The sequence below is a fragment of the Trachurus trachurus genome (genome assembly GCF_905171665.1).
Source record: "Trachurus trachurus genome assembly, chromosome: 18".
In the NCBI taxonomy this organism is placed as follows: domain Eukaryota; kingdom Metazoa; phylum Chordata; class Actinopteri; order Carangiformes; family Carangidae; genus Trachurus; species Trachurus trachurus.
Window position 1 is genome coordinate 5,343,016 of NC_139909.1, and position 18,146 is coordinate 5,361,161.

Here is an 18,146-nt window from a genome sequence, read left to right on the forward strand (position 1 = left end):
TGCGTCAGGTCTGAACAGCAGGGTGCAAATGTCTGGATCTCTCTCTCTCTCTCTCTCTCTCTCCAGTCTGTCCTACCTGGCTCGACCACTCAGACCTCTCTCTCCTCCTGCTCTGTTCATCCCTCAGTCCAGATCCAGCAGCTCAGACGCTGCAGATGTCCACGACCCCTCGTCCATCCGTCCGTCCGTCCGTCCTGAGACGACATCATGAGGAAACAGAGATTTTGGTTTCTGCTCTGGGTAAGAGATCATTAACACATCTTCTTTTACCTCTAAGACTGTTGATGAGAAAGAAAAAGATCCAAATTTCAGATCATTGTACAAAGTAGAGGTTTTTTAAATTCAGAGAAATTAATAAAACAAAACAATCTTAACTATTATATGGTACAATGACGATATTTAATGTTATTAATTGGAGAAAACTGATGCTGATGCTGCCTGGAGTGCTTTTTTAATTTCAAGGTACCGCTCTGGAATTAATTTCTGGTGGTTTCTGCCTTGTAGTAAAAAAAAAAGAAAAAAGTGGAGGATTTTGTTGATGGGTTATTTGTATTTTGGATTGATTCGTCTCTGGTCGGCGATCACTCCTGTGTGCTGTGTTGTGTCGTGTCGTGACGTGTTGTGATCTCTTCAGGCGTGTGTTTGCCATGTTGGTCCGACATCTTGTTGGCACGACTTGGACAACAGCGAGTACGACTGTTGGCCTCTTGACGGACCCAACGACAGCAACATGATTGAATGTGGAGGTGAGAAACTAAACAAGGTCTATGTTTATGTTTTACTGGTCTTACAGACGTCTTCTTCCTACTTTAGAGACATCAGTCTGATGAGACAAGACTGAAAAACTCATTCATAACACAAGCCATTATCCAACTTAACTCAAATACTAAACAGTTACGATACACTCTTACTTATTTTATTATATTATTTTACCTCGATTGTATGGAACAGCTCCCAGTTTACCCTCTGGGGTACTGCCATTCAATGTTGTTCAATGTTGTGTAGAGTTTGTGTGGGTGTGCTTTATATGTTCTGTGTTTTTTGCCCTTCTGTAACATGAATTTTGGGGACAATAAAGTTGAAAGTTGAAGTCGAAGTTGACAAAGTAGGTTGGAAAAGTCAAAAGCAGCCTGGTTATATTTAGTTGAAAGTCTGTCAGTAGTCATTATTGAACAATTACGACTAGATAAACATTTATCGAAGCGAATGTGCTTCATTATTCTTCATTGTTCATTTATGTTTGTGTTGCCCAGGTCTGGAGATGGCTTGGGTCGTCCGTCCTCCTGAAATCATTAAGAGTGGTGAAGTGTTCAGTGTCACGTATTCGGTAACAGCGCAGGATTATTTCTACCAGTGGGCCATCGATAACCACATCTTCACACACAGGTCAGTACACGTGTTCATACTGGTCAGCAACAAGTTATACTGGATTTAAACCAGACTTACATGTCACTTTAGAGTGAATTTAGACCGGACTTATGCTGTGTTCAATTCCCAACTCGGAGGTCGGAATTCCCAACTCGGAAATTTCCGACTTCCGACATCATTGCGTTCACGCTGCAGGAACTCGGAAGAAAAAAGAAAAATGTGGATACCCGAAGGAAGTTTGGCATATTGTGGCTTATAGCTTAATACGAAAAATAAATGCAGCAGTAAATGATGTTTATTTTGGAAGCAAATGAAGAGGAGAGGAGACGCCGCAGACTAGTGAACATAATGTTACAGCCTTGATAACAGTTAAACGTTACTTCCGTCACATACGAGGACCGCAATTTCACACAATACAACAATCACAGCTTAATATAAACGTATTTTATATAGGCTACTGCAATATTACACAAAAAATATGCATTAAAACCTCAACAAATAACTTAAAATATCTAAATTCTAACCGTTTAAGACGAGGGCTGCCATGTTTTGATGTTGTCGTGACGTCAAGTCGGAAAGTCGGAGCTCTGAAATGATACCCGAGTTTCCGACCTGTAATTTCCGAGTTCGACGCTGTTCAATTTGTTTTTGACAACTCAGAGCTCTTTTTTTTTTCGACTTCCGAGTTGTCTTGAACGCAGCATTATTCTACTGGGGTCCACGCTGGTTTCTCACCCTGGTCTGAACTGTTCTGGTGCATTCATGTGTTTAGTTCAATAGTAGATGCTGCAGAGGCTCGGAGGTTCTGCGAACATCACGACTGTCCGTCCAACTGGAAAGACGCTGACGGAGACAACTGTTGTATTCACCACGCTAACATCCACTCTTGTCCGATGGGACACATGGTACAGTACGCACTTCCATGTTCTGATCTTGAACTGAATGAATCATGTTCCAATAATTTGCAAATAGATTTTACAAAGACATTAAACCAATAACAATAACTTTCAGACAACAGAGAGCATCTGTGGCCCCTGGATTCCTGATGATGGAAAAATCTTCACACACACCATCTCTACATCCGGCAAAATGACCCAGACCAACTGGACCGCCAAGGTAAACCCATTTTAACTGTATCTTTGTCTTGTTGTCAATTTATCCTACTCAGTCTAACAGCTGTAGATCAAGCACATAGGTCCATCCAGCTACAATCTTTGTAAAGGAATTGCTACAACATACAAATCTTTGAGCAGACTAACTCATCATCAAAAGGACGTAAGGACACATTCCTGAGTTCAACTCCAAACCTCTAACTGTGCGTTCACACCAAAAGCTTCCAAAGCTTCAAAACGCCAGAAGTCAATTCATTTTCAATGAGAGCCCGGCGACACTGAGCGACCAAAGCGTTTACTGGCGTCACCGCACATCCAAAGCGTCACCGGACGAGAAGTTGAGCCACGGTTAACTTTATGGTAATTAGCTATGATGCGGTTCGGCGGCAACCTGTCAGAATAGAGACGTCCTCCTTCGGCTCCCTTTTTTTCTTTTTTTTTGTCCTTCGGCTCCCCAATGACCAGCTCGATCAAACTTTGACGTCGGTCACGTGACGAGCGACCAAAGTATTTGCCGTTTTTGAAGCTGTCTTGTCTGAAGCCCACCCTCGAGCGTTTTTGACGCTTTGGAAGCTTTTGGTGTGAACGCACAGTTAGCTTTGGTCACTCCGATGGTTAATTCAGAAGTGGACCCATTGTTCCATCTTACAGGTGGTTTTGCTCCACTCTGGTCTGACCTCACTCATCGCTCACATCCGAGTTGGTCGCATGCAAGTGGCTCTGGAGGCCAAGAGCACCGTTCAGCCTGCTGTAGGTAGGTGACACTGGGATGGTAAAGGGCAGAGACCTTGGGCGACTGTCATATTACGCAAACAAGTAACAACTGAACGCTGTTTCCTCCCCTGTAAGTCTGTGGTGACGGTGCCTGTGAGGAGGCGGAGCTTTGTTCCACCTGTCCAGCCGACTGTGGCGAATGCCCCATGACCCCGGCCACCAAGCTGGCCATCGGCCTGCCGCTCAGCCTGCTCTGCCTCTGCTTCATTCTGACTGCTGTTGTAAGATTTAACACAACGCAATAACACAGAAATACGCCAAATAATACTCCATATCGGTTGATAAATGTCAATCAAAGAATCTGTCTTGTGCAGTGGCTGAGGTACCAGAAACAGAAGCTGTTGTGGGACGAGAGCTGGATCATCGACTTCTCGACAATAAAACAAGGTACTGCAATCACACTGGTTTGAACTTCTTCTTGTTCCTTATCACTGAAGAAAGTAATTGGATCTTCAACTGAGGTTATTCCGCCAAACCATAATCACAAAGGTTAAGAATGAACTTCGATGCAAATGCGGGAATCAAACAAAGTTTATAAATTAGGTCAGGTTTCTAAATAAATTCCTAATTCTGTTAGAAAATGTGTATTTACCTTCTATCGCTCTCTCTGTTCCTATAGAGCAGGAAGCTCGGATGACCATGGGCAGCATAATGAGTGTACCGGTGGGAAACAGCGACAGCAACACCAGCTGTATCACCGCTCTCAGCACGTGTACGGGACAACCAGGGACCCGCAAAACTCTGTTCACCTGCACTGGGATATAGTACGTCTATGTCTGTGTGACTTCCCATCTGTCCATTTACTCTTCAATACTGTGATACTTTATAATAGCAACAACAATCGTGCTTAGTAAAATCAATAGCAGACCAATGGCAGATGTACGAGTTGGTCCAGACTGATCTCAAACTAGTGAATGATAGGGAAGGACACCCCTTGGTTGTTGGGCGAACTGTACAATGTTGATGGAGACGACTGGATGTTTGGGAATATTAAAACTAATTTTCTTCTCCAGTGATGGCAGGACAGTGGCCATTAAGAGGATTCGCACAAAGACTTTCTCTCTTTCCAAAACCATTCGACAGGAAGTCAAACAAGTCAGGTAGCAAGCACACACACCAACACAGTCTTCGTCCTCCTCCGTTCAATACAACCCCGTCCTCTTTCATATATGGTAGTTTTTCCTCTTTTCTGCTCTGTCTTCAGGGAACTCGATCACCCCAACCTCTGTAAGTTTATCGGTGGGTGTGTTGAGGTACCAAATGTTGCCATAGTGACCGAGTACTGCCCAAAAGGAAGCCTTAATGACGTTCTTCTAAACGACGAGATACCGCTTAACTGGGGCTTCAGGTAAACTCTCACACCTTTAATAATAATGAATTTAATTATAATCATTCCAGTTCATTTTTGTATAAAAAATTAATTATCTCCAATTTTAAACATTTTTTGTGTGTGTTTGTCTTCCAGATTCTCCTTTGCCACAGATATCGCCAGAGGGATGTCGTACCTCCACCAACACAGGATATGTCACGGTCGACTCAAGTCTTTAAACTGTGTCTTAGACGACCGCTGGGTTTGTAAAATAACAGGTAATGAACAACAATATGCTAGTTTTTATCGTAAAAATAAAGAATTTAAATGTTAACAAGTTTGACTGACATGTGCTCTGTCCTCTAAGATTACGGACTGAAGATGTATCGAAGGGACGACGGGGCGGAGCCTCTGTCCACCTATCAGCAGAGACTGTTGGAGGTTTACATGCCACCGGAGTTTCATAACTCCAACATGGAGCCGACGCTGACTGGAGACGTGTTCAGGTGTCACACTTGGACTTGTTTTTGTCACTTGTCATTGAAGATCTACTCTGACCTTGCCCATAATAACTATGACCTGACTAACATTACCTAAACCGAGTCTTAAAAGGATAGTTCACCCAAAATTGAAATTGCACTCATTATCTCCTCCCCCTCATGTGGACTAAGGGCTGGGAGAAGTTTCAGAGTCCTCCGTGGCTTCTCTGAGTTACAGGGGGTCTCGGTGTAGCATGTCCATATGTCCATATAACGGTTGCAAATGGATACCAACTGTCTTCGTAACAAAAAGACACACCAAAAAACATCAAAATCTTGCAAGATTTGGACGGACCAGGAAGAGGAGCTTCCGCTGCAAACAAGCTTGAAATACAGACTTATTAAATTTTTTTCGGAACAATTTCGCATTTCGGGGCTTCAATACAAGACGGACATTACGACGAGCAACACGAGCACTATGGAGGTATTTGGATGTTTTTTGGTGTGTCTTTTTGTTACGAAGACAGTTGGTATCCATTTGCAACCGTTATATGGACATGCACTGCTACGCAGAGACCCCCTGTAACTCAGAGAAGCCACGGAGGACTCTGAAACCTCTCCCAGCCCTTAGTCCACATGAGGGGGAGGAGATAATGAGTGCAATTTCAATTGAGTGAACTATCCCTTTAAATTATCATTATCTAACAATACCCTAGAACAAATTTACCTTGCAAGAAACTGTTTTATGTCTCCACAAGTCCCAAAAATGTGAGTGTTGGAACAGGATATAGTAAATACACACTGTGTTTGTTGTCTCAGTTATTCCATCATTCTGCTGGAGATCGCGACCCGCAGTGACCCAGTCCCCGTAAGTCACAATCTCCCTCCACTGTAACTTTGATGCTCATGATGTGCTGATAGTTTTTAAGTGAATAAATGAATAATTTTCAGGCGGAGGAGTCGACTCTGGAGTGCGCCTGGTGTCCTCCTCTACCTGAACTGATCTCCAGTAAGGCCGACAGCACCTGTCCATGTCCTTCTGACTATGTGGAGGTGTGTACACATTCACATTTAACCACCATTCATCTTTAAAGCAGAAGTAAGCGGAATATTTGTGTTAATATAAGTCTTAAATAGTTATATCTTCCGACGGCAATCACTTATATAGAGTGTTTGGACCGAAACACGGCTCTCAGTCACTCTGCTCTGCTCTGAGCCGAGGAGAAAACTTTCCTTGTATCCTACAAGCTTTATCCAATGAGGAGAGAGAACGGCATGAAGGGCTGTGTGTGCAGCCAAGGGATGCGCGTGAATGTGGTGACGTAGGGACGAGGACCAATAGATCCATGACGAGGGCGGGGGCTGCTAACTAGCCAAAACGACCGGATCGCTTACTTCTGCTTTAATGGTTGTATCCTGTTTTTATGTTTAAATCATTGTTTTATTTACACTCACGCACACTCTTTAGTTTGAGGTCAAATGTATTGAAATAACACAAATCAAACTTTTTCCACTGTGTTTTGTCTCGTTTGTGTGTCCAAAGCTGATCCGACGATGTCGCTCTAATAACCCCGCCCACCGACCCACCTTTGAACAAATCAAGAAGTTTGTTCACCGGATCAACCCAGTCAAAGTCAGCCCAGTGGACATGATGATGAACCTGGTAACAACCTGCCTCAGACTGCATCTACTATAATATCCTATCATTTCATATCATTCGTGTTATATCCTGACTGGAAATCACAGTTCAGCGTAACTTGCGGGTGCACATCTGTTTCAGATGGAGAAGTACAGTAAACATCTGGAGGTGTTGGTGGCCGAACGAACTCAAGACCTGATGCACGAGAAACAGAAAACTGACCGGCTGCTATACAGTACGACACACACACACACACACACACACACACACACACACACACACACACACACACACACACACACACACACACACACACACACACTGTTCATTATGACAGTTTAGTTACTAATGTGACTCATTTCTGTCCAGCAAAGATCCGTTTATATGCAGACGATACAGTTATCTATACAGTTGTCCTGTTTGAATTAACCTCCTCCAACCTAGTGCTCTACAAACTGCAATGATAATTTTACTACAGGAGTTTTCCAGGTTAAATGAAAGTTAACTAAACTAGAGTGAAAGATATTTGCTTTGTGTTGTGTGTTTGTGTGGCAGGTATGCTTCCTAAGCAGGTAGCTGACGACCTACGTCAGGGGAAACCGCTGCAGGCTCAGAGTTACGTCAGTGCCACCGTCTTCTTCAGGTAGAGAGCTAACAACTGTCTCACTGACAGATCAAGAGTTCAGATGTGGAGATTAAGTATTTTTAATAGCTCAACGTCCCGAGAATGTTGATAATTGAGTAATATCATTGTGACGAGAAAAAAAAGGCTCAACTATCGACCGTGATGATCTTTAAACTGTTGGTACGTTCACCGTTGGTGTGCAGTGACATCGTGGGCTTCACCCAGCTGTCCAGCACCAGCACTCCCTACCAGGTCGTCGACTTCCTCAACAAACTCTACACAACATTTGACGACATCATCGACAACCACGACGTCTACAAGGTGGAAACCATCGGAGATGCCTGTGAGTGTTTTCACTATCCCTGTAACCTAAAGCTGGTCCTTAAAACCAACAGTTTTGACAATAAGGAGTAGAGGTACAACGGATCAATAGCCTCACGGATTGGATCAGAATATGGTTTTAAATCACGGTTTGGATCACTTTTGTATGGTGGAAGGGTTGGTAGCACACATGTTGGTAGAACAAACAATGTTGTTGTTCTGCACAACATAGAGCCAACCGACCAACCGAACAGATCACGGATCAACAATGATCCGTTGCACCACTAAAAAAGAGGATTTAAGGGATAGTTCACCCAAAATTGAAGTTTCAGAGTCCTCCGTGGCTTCTCTGAGTTACAGGGGGTCTCGGCGTAGCAGTGCATGTCCATATAACCCTCCACATGAGGGTGAGTAGATAACGAGTGAAATTTCAATTTTGGGTGAACTATCCCTTTAACGGGTTTGTTGTTGTATCTTTGTGCATGTGTGGTTGTGTAGACATGGTGGTGTCCGGAGTGCCGCAGGAAAACGGGATCCTCCACGCCTCGGAGATCGCCAGCATGGCTCTGGACCTGGTGGGCGTCTGTCGAACCTTCAGGATCCCACACAAACCGAGCACACAGCTGCAGATACGAGCTGGGATTCACTCCGGTAAGCACAGGAGCTGACGGAAAAAAAACTAACAAATCTGAATATTATTACTGTTATTACTGAATCTGTCTTGCTTACTCTCTCTCTCTCGGTTTAGGTCCGGTGGTTGCAGGTGTTGTAGGGACGAAGATGCCTCGGTACTGTCTATTTGGAGACACGGTCAACACGGCGTCGAGGATGGAGTCCACCAGTCTTGGTAATGATGTCACAACTACAGACAGACTACATGTTTTTTTTGTCTTTCACAATGCGCACCATGTCAGATTAAACGATCAGTGGCATAAATTCTTGTTGTGTCTTGGTTGGGAAACTGGCAACACTACAAGTATAACCCCGACCAATCATCGATCACGACAGATCATGATCCTGCGCAAGTTATAGGCCGTCGGGGAGGCGTCACAACAAAAAGTTAATCATTGTATTATGTAATATGTGTGATGCTAGCGGTCTTTAGCTCAGACACGAAAAAGAAAAGGAAGAAAATATGATGGTGGAGGCGTTCCTGGAGACAGTACGACTGTCTGTCCTTCAGAGAGGTACCAAAACACTCTGGTGGACAAGTTGTGACCTGCACATTCACCACGCTATGAGATAATAACACAACGTTACCAGACAGAGTTGTTTTAGAGGGAAATTCATGCAAAACCGCTGATGCACGTTGCCTTCAGGGACAGTTTTTCATCAAGCGGTCTCTGTATTTCCCTCTAAAACAACTCTGTGTGGTAACGTTGTGTTATTATCTCATAGCGTGGTGAATGTGCAGGTCACAACTTGTCCACCAGAGCGTTGTGGAGTTGTTGGATTGTGTATTTGATGAGTTTGATGAGGGAAACCAAGAAATCCCATGAGCCTCCGTAGTGTAGCTCTGAGCAGCACGCGGCTCTGCTCTGCCGTTCTAAAAATAGCTTGCACCAACAATTAAAGGTAACGAACCTACTGCTATGACTATAGGAATTATGGCAATGGGCCAACTTGCCAAAATGTTGAACTATCCCTTGAAGTGACTAAACAAAAACTCAATAATCTGATATAAGATATTTCCGTTCCAAACTCTGCAGCCTTAAAGATCCAGTGCAGCTCCACTTCGTTTTACCTGCTGGAGGAGATCGGCGGCTACGTGCTGGAGTGCAGAGGAATGCTGCAGGTCAAGGTGAGTGCCCCCCCCACCATAGACCGAATCTCCTTGTTGTTTACAACTACTTCCGGGTAGAAAACCAGCACGTCATTTGAATGAGATCAGTAACGAACGAGAGTTTAGCTATATATCATATTTTTCTCGCCCTATCACCATTTAGACAAATCTGAAATGATTGAAGAAACATTACTATTTCTGTGTGTGTGTGTTTTGTGTTGCTATGTGTTGTATTTATTCAGTTTGGGGGAATCACAGTGTCTAGAAAGCATCAGTGGCTCAGCTGACAGGGACAGCTAACGGCAGCAGCAAAGCTAACGGTGGCAGCAAAGCTAACGGCGGTAGCTAAGCTAACGGCGGCAGCAAAGCTAACAGGAGCAGCTAAGCTAACGGCAGTAGCAAAGCTAACGGTAGCTAAGCTAACACCAGGACGTCAGCTGTTAAAACCCTCCCGTTGTGGGACACGACATGAAACTACTCCAGTTAGCTCAGTCATGTTGTAACTCAGATATCCGCTGGAGAAAATATTTTTTCATGGACCGTTTATTGAGTCACTGAGTTACTAAAGTTAAACAGGTAGCTAACCGTTAGCCCGGCTAATCTATGATAACCATGACTAATTACAAAAATGTGCACACATAAATAGTAATGTTTGTCCAATCATTGGTTTTATAAACTTTACAAACATCAGATTAGTCTAAACGGTGATATAGTGACATGAAAAATTAGATATAGTGAAACTCGTCCGTCACTGTTGTTCTCATGCTGGTTTTCTACCAGGAAGTAGTTGTAAACAACAAGGAGATTCGTCCTATAGACCAGTGTGATCAGACAACTGGGAATCACGGCCCCAGTAACACTCTGCAACCTCTCGTCTCGTCTCTCCACCAGGGCAAAGGCGACATGGTCACTTACTGGTTGGAGGGGAAGAAGACGTCGTCTCTGGTGTCCAAGGACGTCGGCTCGGACGCCAAGACGACCAAACACGTCACCATGGAGACGGAGAAAGAGACGGAGAGAGAGCAGCAGGAGTTTTACTCGTCCATACCGGGGTTTCTGAACGACGATCTTCTCCTGGATGCAGCCTGACGACGACGACGCTCCCCAAAAAACTCTTGAGTTGAGTTCGTCATTCGATTCGTTCTGTTCAATGTTTGTTTGCTCGTGAAAGGTTTGTGTTATATGTTGTTTTATGTTTTATGTTTCAAACAACAAAGATACATTCAGTTCATCATTTCCATCAGAGAACTTAAACTTATTTTAAGACTTGAAACTTTAAACTCGTTCTGGGGCAAAGATTTAAGGTATAAAATAATTCTGTCAGAGTTTCTGTGATTCACTTCCTGTTTCCTGTTTGTTTTCAGTTTTCAGATTTAACGTCATAAACGCCACAACTCAAGTAAATTCATGATTTTATTATGAACATTAATCGGTGTTGTGTGTTGAAATGTGCACAAAAACCAACTGAATTCTGATTGTTGCTAATGTGTATTTATGTTGTTTCCTGTTTGTGATACACAGCAGATAAATAAATAACTCTGTGTCTGTATTAACGAGTTATTTTATCATCGCTACACATCTAAAGGAGTTTCTGAAATACTAAGCAGAGGATTTCACATAAATATCACTTAAAATTTTACTTGGACACAGTTTCTTCATATTTAACTTAACTAACCAAGATGAATTAATTAGAATAACAGTGTAGCGTTGTGTCATCATCACACAGAAAAACAAATGAACCAATATGAAGAAGATCTTACATCACCGACAGGTAAAACGAGCTCCGCTGATCAGTTTGGTTTCGTTAGCTCATTAGCATTAGCATCTGTGCTGCTGGCGAGGACGCGTCGCATAAATATTCATGTGACGGTGTGGAGCAGATGGACGACTTGAAGAGACATGGACACGATGAAGACAGAGGAGAAGGAGGAGGAAGGTGATGTGTGGAGAGGCAAAGATTTTGTAGTGGAAGAGAAATTCAAACCTCATGAATTCAGATTGTGGCTTTTCAAAATAAAATACTTCTGGGATTGAAGGTGGATGTTGGTATTAGACCTATATTATAAAGTACATGTATGTTTGTATGCATGGAGATGTGTACATATGGATGTTTATGTGGACATGTATGTACTGTAGGTATGTGTATGTGTTGCATGTGTATGTAGGTATTTATGTATGTATATGTGGATATGTGTAGGTTTATGTATGTATAATTTCTGTACTAGGTATATATGTAAATTATATTCATGTTTTTGTAACATAGGACAGTTTTAGGGGGTGGGAGTTTATACGTTTTACTTCATCTCACTCCTTTTCAAATATATATTTCTATATCTCGTGTTTATATGTTTTCTCTTATTCTCTTTTTTAAAAATAATTTTCCTTTTTCATATTCGAAATAAACATTTCAATCAATCAATTTAAGTGTTTCACAGTTTATAGGATTGAAAGACAATAAATCTGACAACATTTAGCCAACTCTGGATGCTTCAGGCTTCCGTAGTTTAAAAACAAAAAAAAATCAGATCATGAATTTGACTTTTTTGTCAAAAAAAAAAAAAAAGTCAAAATGTTTGTGCATGTGACAAACAGAGAGGAAAACATAACACTGCAGCCTGAGAGCAGAGTGTTTTACATGGTCTCATCTGCATGAGAGCTGCACAGCTGCAAAAGGCAGCTCTTCATTACACACACACACACACACACACACACACACACACACACACACACACACACACACACACACACACACACACACACACACACACACACACACACACACACACACACACACACGACAGTACACAACTGTCTCCACACACTCGCTCTTTATCTTCTTTTTTTTTTTTTTTGCATTTATAGTTTGGACCGTTTCTGTAGCTGAAGTTATGATTTATTAGTGTCAAACGTCTCCTGAAACAATCTTTAACAATAAATATTTAGACTTATTCTGGACTTTTAGATCAACCAATCAGGTGATATTTATCTATTTGAAGATGATCTATATTAGTAATGGTTCAACAATGTTTTCAAGCTGTCAGTTTTAAATATATTTGAGTAGACTTCAGCATAACATTTCTTCATACTGATCTTCAACAATTCAACTAATTTCCAACCATTTCCAACAGCCTCCTTCTTGCATGTTTTACTTTTACTCTAGATATCGTTTCATCTTTAAGACTGCTTCAGCAATTTGTTCACTTTAATCAGCATTGTTTCAACAATGTATTCAGCTCATTCAGCTTCTAGCTTTCAGCATTCACTCGTATTTCCTTCAGGAAATGCATTCTCTAGTTTTATTTTATTTTCCAGTTACGGTTTGGTCTGTTTATGCAGCTGAAGAATATGATTTATCATTTATTAGTGAGTCAAACGTCTCATGAAACAAACTTTAACAATAAATATTTAGCCTTATTCTGGACTTTTAGATCAACCAATCAGGTTATATTTATGTATTTGAAGATGATGTTGCAACATTATGTTGGATGAAACCAGCCTGGATTGTTTTTTCAGCTGCAGCAACAGGCCACAGAGACGACGGCCTGGTTTTTAATTACAGATGAGAGAACACGTGTGTGTGTGTGTGTGTGTGTGTGTTTGAAGTGTTTTTGTTAATAGAATGAGTACTCACCTAAAGAGCCTCTCTCTCTCTCTCCTCTCTCATTCTATCCTTAGCTCGCTCGCCCTCTCTCAGCCACCCATTCTGTTGAGAACATTTACATTTCTGAGGACACACACATCAAACACACTGTTGTAACAAAACACTGTGTGTGTGCGTGTGTGTGTGTGTGTGTTTCAGAGCTTTTAGTTACTGAATACATCACACACACACTTACAATGAGCTCATGTGCGTTTCCATTCACATGGTTTTTGTTTAAATTCAAATAAACTCTCACTGGATAAAAACCGACATTTAACAAGTGGAAAAACATATAATATATATTTTTTTAATATCAACAAAATCAAGATACACAATTTAGATTTAAATAAAAACTATAAACAGTGTTTCTCTCTGTGTTCGCTGTGACATAAAACACAGTTAAAGATGTATTAAAGATGACGAGGAGCCTATAGCTTCACATAAACACTGGAATCAGAGAGAAACTGTTTAGTATCAAGTGTTTAAAAGTAAAAAGACAAAGAAAAGTGAAAACAGTGTAAAAAAAAAAACAACAATCTCCATGTGCTGTTAACAAATGAGATAAAAACATGTTGATCAGTGAACTCGTTCCCTCTGTTTATGCCAGAGGTGTCAAACTCATTTTAGTTCAGGGGCCACAAGCAACACAATCTGATCTCCAATGGGCCGGACCAGTAAAATAATACCATAATAACCCTATAAATAAAAAGAACTCTGAATTTCTCCCCTTGTTTTAGTTCATTATTAAGATGTTTACAGTAAATGAACTATTCCTTTACAAAACATGTTATGAACAACCTGAAATTTCTTGATAAGAAATGTGTGCAATTTTAACAATATTATGCCTCTTTTATCTTGTAATGTTTTCATGTAATTTTCATACTTCCTGAGGGCTGGATTGGACCCTCTGGCAGGCTGGTTTTGGCCCGCGGGCTGCACGTTATGCTAAGTTAAGCTAAGATAAGATAGGCTTTAATTTAAACCAGTGGTTCTCAAACTTTTTTACATCAAGGACCCCAAAACTGACACAAATTAGACCACGGACCCCCATTGGACAGAATTTGGAAACAAACACCAATCAAATATTTGTTCTGAGACTGAATAATGTTACTTTTTTAGTCAATGTATGTTCAAATTAGGGCCAACGGTGTGAATTTTAGGAAATATTCAAAGAAATTTGGGGGAAAAATTTAAAAAGTGCACTTTTTTCCCATAAATATTACTTTTTTTCCCAGAAATTTCTCTAAATTTTGAGAAAAAGGTTCGACCACTTTGACAAACCACTGATTTAAAGACTGAATAATGTTACTTTTTTAGTCAATGTAGGTTCAAATTAGGGCCAAGGGCATGAATTTTAGGAAATATTTAGAGACATTTTGGGATAAAAATGTAAAAAGTGCACTTTTTTCCAGAAATATTACATTTTTTTCAAGAAATTTCTCTAAACTTTGAGAAAAAAATCGACCACTTTGAGAACCACAGTGATTTAAACAACATAAAACATGAGCTGCCTTCATAATAAGCATATTTATGCAACATTGCTTGGCAACCGTGATAATACACATATCAGAATGTGAAAATGTTCAGACATTAATATCTATTTAATGATATGTGGGTGTTACGGCTGTGTCTACGGATTGTTTTCTTGATCGATTGACCAGTTGTTTCAGTAAATATCTGAACTAGTAGAAGTTAGTTTTCAAATTCTGTTTATCTTTCATGTGGGTGACAAAATAACAGCAATAAAATAACCTAATTAGAGGCTGAAATCAATCAAATGCACAGAAAATGACAGAAGTTACACATTACAACAAAGTGTGATTTAGCTGCAGGTTCAATAAATGAACAGTGAGGCCTTTTTGTTTCTAATAATAAACACATTAGAGACCGTGAGACGTTGAAGTCTGATCGTCAGTTTAACAATCCGACCTCGAGCTGCCAAACAGCCGACAGTGAAAACAACGTTCCCACGAACCCCTCGGAGCGTTTGGACTCGTTTGCTCCCGACATCTCGACCCCGCAGAAGAGCAGCAGCCTGTTGTGTATTTAGTGCAGTTACATGGCCGTTGTTCTCCCACAATGCCACAGAGTTTTTAATTCATTAATTAATTAGGCGACCGACGGGTTGGTCTCCAAACGAGTTTCCATTCAGAAACCAACCAGTCTTTTGGAGGAACGGCGGGTCAGAGGCGAGTCAACACGCTGGTCTGGTCTCTCAGTCTGTGGCAGCTTCAGGTTTCAACGGTCCAATCGGCTGAAACCAGAGAGACACAGAGTTTTAAAACATCTTTAAAGGCTTAAAACATTCATGTTAAACTAATAAAACAGACAGAAGAGGTGGAAAATACCTTTTACATTAAGGCGAGACACTAACAGGCAAAAACACTGTTTTTTCATGCACTGATCTTTCATAAAAGTCTAAAGAAATGGTAGAAAATCCACATTAAGGTGGTTATTTTACTTCATTTTGTCTCTATCGTCAGTATATTTCTCCTAAATTCACCAAAAGTTAGTCTGACCCATGTCATGTCAGGTGTCATTGTAAATCTCTCTCTCTCCTGAACAATGATGTAGGCTCCAAAAATGGTCATTTCCTCTGTATCTGCAACCAATCGTAAAAGTATGATTTACATTAACACCTATAGAATTTTACAGTACAAGTCTTTAAAGGCCGTTTTCTCAAAATGAGTTTTTCAGACTCAGACTCTGAGCTAGAAATCTCCACTTCAGCAGCACTTACAGACACCAAACCTTCCACTTTGATCCCTGTCTATATTCTGAAGGTTTTTACAGAGGGGATTGTTGATATATCATTCACAGCCTGATTTATACAACATTTTATTCCTAAAAACATGGCGAAATTTGATTTTTTTTTAGGGCTGGTGACAGTATTTTCTCATTTACAGAGTGATAAAAAGAGATATCCAAAATCCTCCTCTTTAAAAACTTCTGACTCTAATATGTCAACACAATAAAACAAGAATTTTGAAAGTAGCTTTATCCATTGTTCAGATTTCAGTTCTGGAAATGTATGCAAATTAGCGCATATTTCATTAGATATTGCCTCATTTACATATTTAAACATAAAATTTGACAAAACTTGTAATACAAAAAATATTTGTCTATTTTTTTAAAACTTTATTTTAGTAGTGAATAGATGGAAGCTCTTATTCTGAAACCAGGTCAGCAGCAGCAGCAGCAGGTTTCAGTTCACACGGCGACCTCTAGTGGCGTTCAAGTGACATCATCAAGCTTTTATACAAAACACAACTCTTTTTGTGTGTAGTTTGTGCACCGACCGACCAACACACTGACCTCTGACCTCTGACCTCTGACCTGCAGCACTGACAGCAGCCTCGGCCTCGGCCCCGTCAGTCCTGCTGCAGCGCGGCCGTCCTCTTCTCCAGCAGCCAATGAGCTGCGATCCTGCTGCCGTAGATGACGTACGACCACGACAAGACCACCACCGCCAGCAGCACCTGAGAGATGACAGACAAGGACAGAAGAGAGATTAATTCAACTGTTAATTGGTGATTTATATGAAATATAACCAATAAAATACCCATTTATCCATGGGTGCAGATCCCGGGGGGGGACATGTCCCCCCCAATTTCTGAAAAACATGAATTGTCCCCCCCCAATAAAAATACCCCAAATTATTCAAAATTGAACAAATGTATTTTCAGTCTTCACATTCTTCACATTTTAGATTCACATCTAAAAAGAAATGGTTGAAATGGTGGAACATAATATTTGACAAATGTATTTGTGACTCCACATTCCACCTCTAGTCTCCTCCACTACGATGCAAATGAATGGGTAGTTTCTACACAGACGCTGATGACATCAGCAGGCTTTAAAGAAACGACCCCCTCAATCTTAGGGCTTCATATTTTGATATTCATCCATATCAATTAATCATGTATAAAGTAGTCCCGAGAAAAGGAAGATGGTGAGAAGAATTGGGGATCTGGGAAGGTCGGTGGGAGGTGAAAGATAAGAACGTGAGTACAGACATTACATGTCTGAGACCCTTTAAATTCTAATTTACTAATATAACAGCAGTGATATGCGTTGTCGATTGTTTAGGACAGTGGTTCTCAACTGGTGGGTCGGGACCCAAAAGTGGGTCGCGGACCTGTTCTGGATGGGTCGCGGACAGCTGGTCAAAAAAGTAAATAATATTTAATGCACATCTGATGTTGGACATGTCTTTTATTTTGAAAAATAACTTATTTTGAAAGGCACACGAGACACGTGAACACATGCAGTTGTAATGGTCCTCCTCAGTTTCTTATTATTTGCTCTGAATGCAAAGATATCAGTTTCTTATTAATGTGGCCTGAATGCAGTGAATCTTGTTTTGTTTTGTGGGTCTTTATTTTGTGCAACTTGATATTTATTCACTTTTGCGAATATGCTCTGAATGCAGAGATGCATTAGAAGTCACATATATTGTTTTGTTGGTCTCCATTTTGTGCAGTTTGATATTATTTGCTCAATAAAAAGCAAAATGAGTTTTTAAAGGCTTAAAAAAAAAATTCTTGGTTTGAATTCTATAAAAGTGGGTCGCGACTTAATGACCATGGGAAAATGTGGGTCCCAGAGTGAGACTAGTTGAGAACCCCTGCATGGTTTAGGACAATAAATGATTCCCTGTGCAGGACTTTTTGAATGATATGCTGAGCCTCTGCCAAGTTGTGATTTATGGTGGCATGGTATGAGTTGCATACGGGCAAAAAAAAAAAAAAAAAAAAAATCACTTTTGTGTCCCCCCCAATCCTGACATCGGATCTGCACCCCTGCATTTATCTCATGACAATACAGATGTGTAGGTCAAAGTCTCCGGATTGGTCATTGTTAATGAGTTTACAGTTGCAATTTATGATTATTTCAATCCCTTGTTAATCTGCTGCTTAATGCTTTATTAGCCAGTAAAACAAAAATATCCATTATGATTTATTGAGACATCATCTTCTTATGTCTTATTTTGCACGTTTTACCCATAAATATGATTTTTTTTCTTTTTTTTCTCAAAGAAAAGCAGGGAATTCTTTTATTTTATTTTATGACATTGGAGCAATCAGATGTTTGGT

At 40.7% G+C, this 18,146-nt stretch overlaps 2 protein-coding genes across 3 annotated transcripts in view; one reads left to right on the forward strand and one right to left on the reverse strand.

The window, feature by feature from the left end:
• Window positions 1-207: 207 nt before the first annotated feature.
• On the forward strand, window positions 208-10,499 carry LOC311001570 (atrial natriuretic peptide receptor 1; the record flags this gene model as incomplete). Its single annotated transcript, XM_083992654.1, has 23 exons — window positions 208-240; window positions 635-746; window positions 1,254-1,386; window positions 2,141-2,273; window positions 2,380-2,484; window positions 3,132-3,234; window positions 3,330-3,475; window positions 3,569-3,641; window positions 3,874-4,018; window positions 4,268-4,354; window positions 4,459-4,602; window positions 4,720-4,841; window positions 4,931-5,069; window positions 5,862-5,910; window positions 5,994-6,095; window positions 6,586-6,705; window positions 6,823-6,916; window positions 7,237-7,324; window positions 7,510-7,649; window positions 8,126-8,278; window positions 8,376-8,474; window positions 9,337-9,428; window positions 10,302-10,499. 23 exons carry the CDS (start codon window positions 208-210, stop codon window positions 10,497-10,499), a joined length of 2,610 nt encoding a protein of 869 aa, XP_083848780.1.
• A 294-nt stretch (window positions 10,500-10,793) lies between these two features.
• LOC311001710 (butyrophilin subfamily 3 member A2-like) overlaps window positions 10,794-18,146 on the reverse strand; it is a 59,857-nt gene continuing 52,504 nt past the window's right edge. For both annotated transcript variants that reach the window (XM_083992828.1, XM_083992827.1), the window contains exon 14: window positions 10,794-10,804. The gene's annotated coding sequence lies outside the window, so the exon portion shown is untranslated. The remainder of the gene's footprint in view (window positions 10,805-18,146) is intronic.